Source organism: Lepus europaeus, chromosome 7, assembly GCF_033115175.1.
Source record: "Lepus europaeus isolate LE1 chromosome 7, mLepTim1.pri, whole genome shotgun sequence".
NCBI classification, from domain to species: domain Eukaryota; kingdom Metazoa; phylum Chordata; class Mammalia; order Lagomorpha; family Leporidae; genus Lepus; species Lepus europaeus.
Window position 1 is genome coordinate 14,799,425 of NC_084833.1, and position 13,010 is coordinate 14,812,434.

At 37.7% G+C, this 13,010-nt stretch overlaps 2 protein-coding genes across 2 annotated transcripts; both read left to right on the forward strand.

The window, feature by feature from the left end:
- The first annotated feature begins 4,852 nt into the window (after nt 1–4,852).
- On the forward strand, nt 4,853–5,788 carry LOC133764231 (olfactory receptor 9G19-like). Its single transcript, XM_062197906.1, has one exon. It carries the CDS (start codon nt 4,853–4,855, stop codon nt 5,786–5,788), a length of 936 nt encoding a protein of 311 aa, XP_062053890.1.
- Nucleotides 5,789–11,449: 5,661 nt separating this feature from the next.
- On the forward strand, nt 11,450–12,418 carry LOC133764233 (olfactory receptor 9G4-like). Its single transcript, XM_062197907.1, has one exon. The coding sequence runs from the start codon at nt 11,486–11,488 to the stop codon at nt 12,416–12,418; it is 933 nt and encodes a 310-aa protein (XP_062053891.1). The 5' UTR covers nt 11,450–11,485.
- Nucleotides 12,419–13,010: the final 592 nt, after the last annotated feature.

Below are 13,010 nucleotides of genomic sequence, written 5' to 3' on the forward strand. Positions count from 1 at the left end.
CTCCTGCCTCACAAAGCACTGCTCTGTGCATCACTCTGAAGTCCTGGCACCGTGCACTTCCTTCACTTTCTCTCATACATGCTACCCCTGTAGCATGTGCCTCCACTTCCATTACTCACTCTGACTAGTAAACCTATTCTTCAGTTATCAAGTCAAATCTTGCCTATTTGATTCATCATCCTTAAGATTTACATTATGTCATGTCCTCTAATATAATCTATGACACCTTATTAGTTATTTCCCAACATGACATAATTTATAAATATACATTATAGAATTATTTGGTTATATCCCACAAGGCTGTAAACCTTCTCAGAAGAGGTTCTCTCTCTCTCCCTCATGTGTGTGTATGTGTGTGTGTATAGTGTCTAGCATCTTCACAGCAACTTCATGAAGAAGACAAGCTATTTTAACTTTATAGATAAGAAAATTTAGCTTTGGTGAGTTTAGTTATACTACTCTTGGTCATATATCTGGTGAATTGTACACTCACATTTATACTATATCTGTTCTTATTTTGCATCAAGTCATTACTAAACATTTCTAAGACATATCTTGCCTCACAGTTGTATTTATTCCCATTGTTTACAAAAATGAACCACTTAAAAAGCTGTAGTCAAAGTATTTCAAGATTACAATTTCAAGACTTTTCATTCTTATTAAGGACTGCAGTAATTCTTGAATAATTTTTTGCAATGTATATTGTAGATTAATCATCGCTACTTCTTTCATTCTCAAATTCATAAATAAAACACATATATAAAGGGTTTTTAAAGAGGCTAATTGGATGCATAATCTTCATAGTGAATCATGTGTCCCCACTTCTTTCAGAAAGATAACTGAGCACTTTAATTGGTCACTTGGCACCACAACAGCACAGACAGATTCTCTTTCCTCCTAGCAGCAAATCCCAAAGGAATGTCCAGGCTTATATAGTCTCCCAGTGTGGTTATCATGGGAAGGAAGATTCCTATGGAGTTAGCAGAAGGCAATCTTCATTCTAAGGTAATCTAAGAAATTCTGGCCTTCAGTTAAAAATCAGAGGCAGTGAGGATTGATTGATGTTCATGAAACTCAGAATTACATTTAATTAAGCAAAGCAAAAGGATCCTCAGACCAAAATATGGACAAAAGCTAAAAAAAGTTTAATGGGATCAAAGCATGATCAATCCACAACAGGATTCTGCTTAATGAAATCGATAAGCTTTTCTTCTCTGTAATTATATCTGATGTACAAGGATGATTGTCCTCCACTTTAATTCTGAGTACATGAAGTTTCCTCAAAAGCGTCACCAGAAATGCGCATTATGAAAAATTAAACAGATTTCTTTTTGCACTTAAAATTATTCTTACTTTCAGTTCATTCAGGTTTTGAAGTACTATACACACACACACAAGCACACAAGTACTATGCATATGTATCTGTATATACGACAAAATCTATTCAATATAGCATCTGTTATATTTCATTTAATTGTTTTATATTAGCTCTATATAAAAACAAGGGATATTAGGGAAGAAATGTTTCTTGCAGTTTCTATTTCCAGTAGGAATTCTAAAAACAGGTTCAGCAATTATTCAGCTTGTGTAAAGCTGTATATTATGGAGGGACAGTATCTGCCAAAAAAAAAAAAAAAAACCTCACACATGAAATCTATGCAGTAAGAGCACAGGCAGAATTGGAAGCTAAACACTTGTACATAAGGAGTGGATAAACTGAGATGAACAAAGCATGAAATTTAGAAAGTGCATACATAGTTTTAATGTTTATTTGCAAAGTGATTTCTAACACCTGTGATTCCAAAATACAGCTGGAATTAGAAAAACAGTTAAGAAAATAGAATTCTAGGAGTGATCATCCTATGCAATTTTGACAAAGACAAACTAAGACATACGATCTCCCAATCTGGTTCTGAACTGGCTCCAGGCAAACGCTTTGTGAAAACTGACCTTAGCTTCTGTTGGCCTTGATATAAACAAGATGCCACTTATTCCAGTCTGCTTTGCTTATTGTGGAATTAATCTACTTTGATGTTAATTCTAGAATTAATGTTTATTTTTAATACAAAAAGAATTAAAAATTCTTAAATGCCTAGTGGAAAAAATTGACTTTCATAATGCAGTTACAGTTACAAGAGAAAAAAATTTTTATTTTTTTTAACCTCAAGTTTAGGTCCATGTCTTAGCACGATGGGTAAGATTGAGTTGTTCTGTTCTGCTTATGCTTGCCTTAGAGAGTTTCAGGTTTTGGATCTGCTACTGGACATTTGATGTTCCTGCAGATCCAGAATCCTGCAGCCAATTTAGCCCTTCTCCGATTGCCTTAAGTTGTAACGGGAGCCTCCTGAGGCATGTTACTCCCTTCATTGCTGGTTCTAGTCCTTTCTGGCTTCTACTTCTCTGGGAAAGAGGACTCAGAGGCAATGTGCCATGAATTCCTTTATTATTTTTCTATTGCTATTGTAACATTGGCGCACAAACTTGGTGGATTAAAACAACAGACGTTTATCCTCTGGAATTTTGGAAGTGCGAAATCTAAATTCAGTTATTATTGCCTAAAAATCACAATGTTGACAGTGCCATGTCCCACACCAAGAATCCATTCTTCACTTCTTCTTCCTGCTTATGCTGGTGGCATTCTTTGGCTTGGAGGCACATCACTCCAATCTCTGCTTGGTGGTCACGTTTCCTCTTTTTCTTCTGTCTGTAGTCATCTTTATTCCAGCTCACTCTTATTTTAGAGGATAATTATTCATCTACATGTGAGGGTAGTTAAAAAAATTGGTGAAAAATGGAATTAATGTTGTTTGTTTTAGTGAAAAAAAAAATATATATATATCTCCCTTAAAAAGTTCATGGAAAATTTTTAAGAAAACCTGCATAGATTTCAAAACTGTTTTCATCCAAATAAACTTATATTTTTATTTCATTTTCATTAACTTTTTTTAGAATCATTTATTTATTTGAAATTCAGAGTTACACAGAGAGAGGAGGAGAGGCAGAGAGAGAGGTCTTCCATTCTGCTGGTTCAATCCCCAAATGACCGCAATGGCCAGAGCTGAGCTGACCCAAAGCCAAGAGCCAGAAGCTTCTTCTGGGTCTCCCACGCGGGTACAGGGGTCCAAGGACTTGGGCCATCATCTATTGCTTCACCTGGCCATAGCACAGAGCTGGATCGGAATAGGAGCCTCTGGGACTCAAACAGGCACAGCATATGGGATGCCAGCGCTGCAGGCTGTGGCTTTAGCCTGCTACATCACAGCACTGGCCCCTTTCATGAACTTTTCAAAAATTCCATTTTATTTTATTTACAAAAAGGTTGTTATGTAATTTTATTTATTTGTTTATTTATTTATCAGAGTTACACAGAGAGAGGAGAGGCAGAGAGAGAGAGAGAGAGAGAGAGAGAGGTCTTAGATCTGCTGGTTCACTCGACTTGAACTGGTGCCCATATGGGTGTTAACCCACTGTGCCACAGCGCTGTCCTCCCCCTGGCCATTTCTTTTAAAGTTAGAGTGGTAGAAGGAGGTGGAGATGGAGAGGCAGAGGGTAAAAGAGAGGGGGAGAGAGAGAGGGAGAGAGAGAGAGAGAGAGAGAGAGAGAGAGAGAGAGAGAGAGACATCTTCCATCTGCTATTTCAGTTCCCAAATGCCTACAACAGCCAGGTATGAGTCAGGTGGAAACCAGGAGCCAAGAACTCCAGGAGTGGAGCTGGAGCTGGGTGGTAGGGACTCAGGTACTGGCACCATTGCCTGCTGGTTCCCAGCCACATTAGCAGGCAGCTGTATCAGAAGCAGAGATGGACTCCTCAGGCACTCTGATGTGAGAGGTGAGCATCCCAAGAGCTGGCTCAACCTTCAGCATCACAATACCTGCCCCGTTCCTGAATGTTCTGAAGTACACTTGTGCTTTCAAAACTATTCATTTCAGAAAATTTATTTTTTTAAAAAATTATTAATAAAAATGTTGCATAATATTATTATTCAAGTGAATCTATTCTTTTTATCATTATATATTTTAATAAACTGTGCAAACCTGTGTTCTTGGTTTACATGGATAAAAACTTTAATAAGATATAATTATTTCTTTCAAGGAAATTTCAATATAATATATTCCAATGATATTCCAAGATATAGTTAAAATAAATAACATGCTCTTCCCATGCAGTTATCTGGGTAATTTCAAAAGAATTAAAAGATCTGAAGAGAGAAATCAGAGCACTCCATCAAATTCCCCTTTTTCATAGATTCTGCATGATCCCCAAATATCTCAAGAATACCCAGAAGATAAGATCCAGAGATTACATTCTCCTTCTGAAAGATAAAGTATTAGGCTGAAACCTAAGATGACACGTATTACATTGTATGCATAACAGATCTCCAAGGTAGCATAGAACTGATTTCTGAGATATCCTATTGGGGTGATGTACCCATTTCAGCATCATCACAGGTCACCATTTTTACTTGGTAAACTTATTATTCAGTGAAGTAGTGTAAATTTAAAATGTCAACTCAAAAACTGAAAAAAGAAAGAAAGGAAGAAGGAAGGAGGGTGAGAGGGAGGGATGGGGGAGGCAATATCATTATGTTCTTAGAATTGTGTCTACAAACCTCTTAGCAATTGTGAATTGAGCTGCAATAAACATTAATGTGCAGATGGCTTTTTTTTTATACAAACCATGCTGAAGCTGTGATAAACTAATTAAAAATTAAAATAAAAAATCACACATGAATGAGTTGGATTTCTCAATTGTCTACAATAATAAATGACATATCAAGCATATAGTAACATCTTAAGTCATAACATGTGCTTTAATGTTTTCACAGAACAAGACCACAGAAACCCAAAATTAATGGAAGAGAAAAATTTCACTGAAGTGAAAGAGTTCATCCTTTTAGGCTTCACAGCAGACTTGAGGTTCCAACGAGTGCTGTTCTTCATCTTCCTCATCATTTATGTCTTCAGCCTCTTAGGGAATATCACCCTGATTTCTTTGATTTGTGTTGACTTCCGGCTCCACACACCCATGTATTTCTTCATCGGAAACTTGTCATTCCTGGATCTCTGGTATTCCTCTGTCTATGCCCCCCAAATCCTGATGACTTGCCTCTCTGATGACAAAAGCATCTCCTTGGCTGGTTGCCTGGCTCAGTTCTTCTTTTCTGCTGGGCTGGCCTACAGTGAGTGCTATCTGTTGGCAGCCATGGCTTATGATCGCTATGTAGCCATCTCCAGCCCTCTGCTTTATGCCCAGGCCATGTCCCCGAGGTTATGCGCCAGTCTTGTTGCAGCTTCATACCTTGGTGGGTTTGTTAACTCAACCATAATCACCACTGAGACATTTGCTCTGAGTTTTTGTGGCAGCAACATCATTGATGACTTCTTCTGTGATCTGCCCCCACTTGTGAAGTTGGCGTGTGATGTGAAAGAGAGCTACCAGGCTGTGCTGTACTTTATCCTGGCCTCCAATGTCATCACTCCTACCATACTTATTCTCGCCTCCTACCTCTTCATCATCGCTGCCATCCTGAAGATCCGCTCCACCCAGGGCCGCCTCAAAGCCTTCTCCACCTGTGGGTCTCACCTGACGGCTGTCACCTTGTATTATGGTTCAATTCTCTTCATTTACTCCCGGCCCAGCACTAGCTATGCGCTGGAACGCGACAAAGTAGTGTCAGTGTTCTACACTGTGGTTATTCCCTTGTTGAACCCCATGATCTATAGCTTAAGAAACAAAGATGTCAAGGATGCCTGGAGAAAAATGCTAGAGAGAGCCAAGTTTTCTTAAATGAAAATACTTGTTTGACAAAGGTTTTTTTCCACAGGTTATCTCCATGTCATTTTTTCCTCCTGTACTGTCAGAAATATGTAAAATGAGGAAGGAAAAAAACCATGGACAATGTGGAAAACTGCAAACTGCTTTTTTTTAAGTTGGCGCTAAAGTATTTTAATTTGCTTATAAAATAAGGCTGACGTATTTGGAAAAACTGCTATATGTGCTAAATAACTTGTAGCAGCAGGGGCTGTAAAACTTCTGGGTATCTGAGAATTTGAAGTAAGAATTTTAAAAGAAATTTAACTTGGTATGTAATAGTTTAGACTGTAGTATTTTAAATAAATGATAAAATATAGCTGGCTATGTATGCATTAAATGATTTCAAATCCCATGGATTACAGGTGAGAAGAGAGGGTTGTAAGCACAGGAGTTACAGCTCCAAAAGTACTTACTTCACTTGTTAGGAGAGAGAGTTCACAAGTCAGACTAAAAATAGATGGTGTAAAATGCCCTTAGAAATAAATTTATTTATTTATCTTTCCTATTCTCATTTCCTGACTTAACAGCATGCAAATGTAAATGATTTCTCCTAAAACAGAGAAAGTAGATAACAAATATCACAACTTAGAGTCACTGTGCTTACAAGTTTTTTTGCAATAATTAAAGAATCAATGGCAAAAATTGGAGGCTGTGTGAGATTTTTAGAAAAGCAGATGTAATTAGCAAAGAGAAGAGAAATAAAAAGATAACTAGAAACAGAGAGATGTAGTTCAAAAGGCCGTGCAGCGAAGAGAAGATTCAGAGTGTAAATCTCCATGGGGTGCAGCAGTGACTGATGATAGTTAAGGTTCTATGATGTTTGTGCCTTTCTCCTACTTTATGGTACAAATTCATTAGAAAACATGTCATTGTGATGTATTACACTCCTAATTTTAAGATTATTTTAGATGCAAAACACGAAGCTGTTCTAACATCAAAAGGCCTTAATCCTGAATATCAAGTTTTTAGTTTATTTAATGTTGTCATATGAAAAAAGCATTATCTGATGGACTTAAAAATCAAAAATTTATTTCATTTTCTTACACTACTGGAGGTTTGACGTTCAAAACCAATTTGGAAAATTGGTTCTTTTGAGGTTATTTCTCTTGGCTTGTGAATGGTCACCCCTTTACTGTGCTCCCCCATGCTCTGTTCTGTGTGTGCTCCAATTCTAATATTTTTTGTATGTCCAAATTTCCTTTGTATAAAGAACAGTAGCCATATTGAATTGTGGCTCACCATAAATGTCCCAATTTAATTTAACAATCTTTTGAAACATCTCATTTCCAGATGCTGTCACATTCCCAGAAATCAAGGGTTTAACATAGAAATCACTGGGGACTCAAATCATCCTGTACCACTGGGTAGGGATAATATTTTCACAAAGAGGGAAACCAGAAATGGTGGTGTGGACAGAAAGAAGAGCATGTAACAGGAATAATATGGAATGCATGGAATGTTCCAGAATAGTCTAGCACGATATAGAGAAATTCTTTATCAAATATTTTCAATACTTGCATTGTGGGAGAAACTGTTATTAGATACTTTGAACACCTACATTGTGACTTGGAGCAATTAAGAGAGTGAATTTTCAATGAAACACCATTCATATTGATCATATCCCAATTATCATTCTTGGGTTCCAAGTGAATTCTAATTGTGTCTTTGGAGACGGAGGTACTTATTCCTGGGCTGCTTTGTGGAAAAAGCCTCTAAGGGCTGTTGTGGAAATACATATAATGGGTCCAGTGACTGTACACCTGAGCATCAGAAGGGAGGGAGAGGGTTTCATTTCTTAGAACTGATCATTCTGGCTGGAGGTGAGCACGCGGAGTCAGAGGCAGGTAAGAAATGGAGTCTCGCTCTGACCTCAGCTGCATTTAGAAGGGGCTGCAGGGTCTGGCATGGCTCTCAAAGGATTGCTGCTATGCCCAACACGCATGCAAGCAGGTGCGCGTGCACACACACACACACAGAATCCTTTCTAAATCAGACTCCAGCCAGTGATGTATTTGGTTCTTTCTAGAATTTGACAACCAGTCTGATATTTATGCTGGGTCACCATATAGTCACTTTCACAGTGAAAGAAAAATCAAGGGGTCAAAAGAAACGACTTGCTCTCTGATTGTCCAGACTACCTATGTCTGGTATTTTCCACTTTACTGGCACTCATTTTCAGGTGCCAGAGAGAGGTTTTTGTCCCATAGAATTTTTCTAGTTATAGGGAGTAGGGAACAGAGCTATGTAGGGGCAAGCATCCTTATCATGATGTAGTACAGTGTGCCAGGAAATCCCAAATGAGGTTAGATTTTGTTCTGAATATTTTCAGCATTTTGAGCTTGATTAGGGGTAGACCATACTTTGGGGGAAAGCAGCTAAGTAGCCAATTATGTAATCCATGATTTATTTATTGAGTAATATTAAGCAAATAGGACTGTTCTTTCTGTTGGGATATTTGAATAAAGTATTAGGGAAATATATTGCAGTGTGCACATTGCATTCTAGAGAGGACAAATAGGCAAGAAATGTGGTCAAAAGAGTTAGAAATGACAATAAACAGGGAATACTAAAAGATAATGTGAGTAGAGTGATAATGATCATTTTAGGATGGGCCTGGTAAGAGAGGAGATGAAGTTCTGTTGTTAAGGTAGGGCTGGACTGTGGAGGACCTTTAAGCCACTGCAGCATTTCCTTAGAATACATTAAGCACATACTCAGGTCTTTAAATATAGAAATGACAGTGCTGTATTTATGTATTATTGTATTCTATTAGCTGTGTTGAGAATACCCTGCAGTAAGCAAAGGACTGGACCTGTTAAAAGGCTATTGCATTGCTTTTGGCAGAAGGTGATTGTGGTTTGGTACTGGGTGATGTTAGTGTAGGTTAGGGAAGTGGTCAGTTGGACAAATGTGTAAAGAAAGGACATTAGGGTTTCCTGAAAGGCTGAAATGTAGGTAGGAGGGAAAGAGTTTAGGTTGATCACAAAGTTTTGGTTTCAGAAACTGCAAGCATGCCATTTTTGGACTGAATAGAGTGCATGGATAGATGAATTTTTGGAAGTGAAGATTCGGAATTCAGTTTGAAGCATGCTAAGTTTGATTTAGCAATTACTAATCTCTTATTAGAGAATGTTAACTGGACAGAAGTTTAGGTATCCCCTGGTGGTAGAAATTTAAACCCGATAATTATATCTAAGCAAAGTATGGATAAGTTTCTGGGAAACTTTGAGTCCTCTAAAACTTTTTGCATTTACACTTAAGTGCATGTAACTGGGGAGAATCAGCATTGCTTTGTCATGTTTTCAAAGAGGTCCAAGAATGCAAATGTTCAAGAGCCAGAAATCACTTACAGATAAAGACACTGAGGAATGCAGAGGTTTGAGAATGCTCAGGAGCTCACAGGATGATGCCTTAGAGAAACAATGATGAGAATGTAAAGCTTGAGGTGAGATGAACACAGTTGTTTGGGCACTTTCCAACTCTCACTTCATCCAGGAAGTTGACAATGCCCCCTCTAGAGACACACAAGGATTGTTAATCTGCTCTACCAAATTGTTTTGCAACAGGTGAGATAATCTACTGTTTCATGCTGGTTTCTATAAGAGATGTTAACAAAGTGGAATTGTAGAAGGATGGTGCTGGGGAAAGGACAGTGTTCCTGACAGGAGAGATTCCTCCCCTCATTCACAAAGGTAATAAATTTCAGGGCCATGCATCAATTAAAGGACCCCTCAATCCCAAGCCAATTCTTTGCAATTCTAAGCCTGTAACTCTTTTGTAAAATTACATGGAAGAAGGAGATAAAATTTTTAAACCTCTGGATTTTTGCAAGATTATGAATGTCACCACTGTTCTGGATTAAACTGTTTTTTTGCAGAAACTTGGCCACATGTAATTTTCTTCCACAATGTTAGAATTCCTAATTATAGATTCTTGTATTAGAAAGCGAGAAAACCTTGGTGATATTGTATTTGGAAATGTTCTTCAGCAACATCTGCAGGATAAATTATTCTATAAACAGAAATTCCTTATATAGAGGAGTGATTGAAACTGATGGTCTTTGAATTTTATCTATTGGGAATATATCTGATTTATAAATCCCTAGTATTTCTATCTGGAATTTTTAAGGTCTCCTTATTCTATCAGAAGACTGGTGTCAACAGTGGTCAATAGAATGAGGATTTCAGAGTTTCCAATTAATTTCATTTTAATTTAATGAAATTAAATTTTCAATTTACTTTCTGACCTGAGCCAGAGTGAATTTTATTTTTTTCTAAATAATTTTTTAACATAAAGAGAATGTATTTCATAGATACAATTTTAAGACGATAACCATGTTTTCCTCATGCCTGCCTCCTTCTATCTGTTCTTTCCTCCTTTAAATAAGCATATGTGATCATGTTCATTTTTTTTATAATAGGAATTGTTTCTATTTTTTTTGGATGAAAGGATAAAATTGTTTCTATCTTCTGAGAATTCTTGTGATCTTGTGACTAGTTAACTTCTTCAGGGTACTAAAATTTACTTTTGGGAGTTAGAAGAGCTTTTCAGGTGTAAGAGGGCTATGAAATTGCCTTAATTAGGAGAATACAAGGAAAAGATCTTTTACATATGAGGGAGGTAAATGATGACAGATGAGTGATACATCCTCCATTCAGAAGATTCTGGGTTCAAATATAAGTTCTGCTGTTGAAGGCTTCTATGACTTCGTCCATGAACTCTCTGTGCTTCAATATTCTCCAATATAATGTAGGGAAAAAATAGCATCTACATTATAAAGTTGTGATGGGAAAAAAGCAGATTAATTATAGGGCTTAGAACAATAAGTAGTTTATGCTCAGTACACTATGTGTATACACACATAATACCTATTTGTATTAAAAGCAGGAGTAGTACATGATATGGATATACAATGTCTGACATAAGAACTCTCAATGACATACAGAGGATACTGAGATTTTTAAGAGTGCCCACTGTGTATCAAACACTGGCCTTGGTGTTTTCATGTATATCTTTTTTACTTAATAAGATACTCTGTCAGGAGATTATTAGTTTTCTTACTAATTTTATGATTTTATTTTTTGAAAGTATATTTTATTTATTTGAAATAGTTAAAGAGAGAGATGGAGAAAAGAGGGAGGGAGAGGTCTTCTGTCAGTGGTTCATTCCCCAAGTATCTGCAATTGCCAGGTTTGGGCAAGACTGAAGCCAGGAGCCCGAGAGCTTCTTCCAGGTCTTCCATGTGAGTGCAGGTTCCAAGTACTTGGGCCATCGTATGCTGGTTTCCCAGGTATATTAGTAAGGAGCTGATTCAGAAGTGGAGCAGTTGAGACTCAAACTAGCACCCATATGGGATACCAGCACTGCAGGTAGAGGCTTAATCCACTGTGTTGACCTGGATTTCATTTTACCCATTTGTCTTATGAGAGTCAGGGACTTGCCCTGTTTTATAGTTCATGAATGAAATTTCTAATTTAAACATGATTTCTAGTCCAACGGTCTTCGTAAGTTTTAGATTGAAGTTCAGTCATTTAGTAAAGTGTAGAGAAGCCCAAAAACTTCTTAGCCAACGTTGACTTAATCAATGCACTTGTCAACTTGTTTCAATAGAAAAACAAATTTTCTTCCCCCTCTAATGGTGAGCAGGTTTTCTCCTCTGGGAACACAGAAATGGAAAATCGCACTTTCCTGACTGAATTCATCCTGGTGGGCTTCTCAGCAGACCCCCGCTGGCAGCTGATTCTATTTGGAATATTTCTGATGCTGTATTTATTAACTTTGTCAGGCAACGCGACCCTTGTTATCCTAATCTGGATGGATTCCCGCCTGCATACACCTATGTACTTTTTCATTGGCAACCTTTCCTTTTTGGATTTCTGGTACACCTCTGTGTACACCCCCAAAATCCTGGCCACCTGTGTCTCAGAAGACAAACGCATCTCCTTGGCTGGATGTGGGGCCCAGCTATTCTTTTCCTGTGTCGTTGCCTACACTGAGTGCTATCTCCTGGCAGCTATGGCATATGATCGCCATGCGGCCATCTGTAACCCACTGCTTTATTCAAGTATCATGTCCACGTCGCTGTGTACTCGGCTTGTTGCTGGCTCCTATGTAGGGGGATTGCTAAATGCCATAGCCCATACTGCCAACACGTTCCGCCTGCATTTCTGTGGTAAAAACATCATTGACCACTTTTTCTGTGATGCACCACCATTGATAAAAATGTCCTGTACAGACACCAGAGTCTGTGAAAAAGTTCTGCTCAGTGTGGTTGGCTTCACAGTTCTCTCCAGCATTCTTGTCATCCTGATTTCCTATTTCAACATCCTGCTGGCTATCCTAAGGATCCGTTCAGCCTCAGGGAGGTGGAAGGCCTTCTCTACTTGTGCATCCCACATCATCTCAGTCATGTTCTTTTATGGGTCTTTGCTCTTCATGTATTCCAGACCTAGCTCCACCTACTCTTTGGAGAAAGACAAAGTGGCTGCCCTGTTCTATACAGTGGTCAATCCTCTGGTCAACCCTCTCATCTACAGCGTAAGAAACAAAGACGTCAAAGAGGCCTTTAGGAAAGCAACACAAAGCATATATCCACAATCATGAAGGTGGTCTTCTGTGCGGAATGCTGTTATTGCATTGTCCAAATAATTTGGTAGTAGATATGTTTGTATTATTTCTTGTATTTCAAGTAAAGTTAGCAACTCATTGTTTCAACAATAAAATATTGAGCCAATGACTCTAATTATTATTATTATTTGAAGGATGTTATTTAAACTATAGTATAGGGTTATTTGATGCTCTGCAATACAGTTTTTTTGTCTCTTTGCATGAAAGATTTCTCATAAATTTTAATCTGCTAGCTGTTTAAAGAGAATTTGGGGGTAGGGGGAGGAAACTGCATAGTTTCCTGAATTTATTTTAACTTTGAAACTTGGTCATAATTTTTCTGGGTGAGGAATTTTTGTATGGAGTGACATCTAGAGGTTTGCTCGATTTTACCGATATTTATTTTTGGTAAGATGCTTTCTTTCAATTCCATCACAAAACTAATTCAGTATATAGATAATATCTTTGTAAACCTTTGTCTCACTACATCTATGTAGTATTAAGCAAAGTGTTTAATAGTTGTTTTGATTATAGAAAACTGCACAACAAAACCATTTCTGAGTTCATGGAGAAATATGGGTCTTTAGGA

Coding starts and splice junctions, on each gene's coding strand:
- LOC133764231 (XM_062197906.1), top strand. CDS start 4,853: ATGGAAGAGAAAAATTTCACTGAAGTGAAAGAGTTCATCCTTTTAGGC.
- LOC133764233 (XM_062197907.1), top strand. CDS start 11,486: ATGGAAAATCGCACTTTCCTGACTGAATTCATCCTGGTGGGCTTCTCA.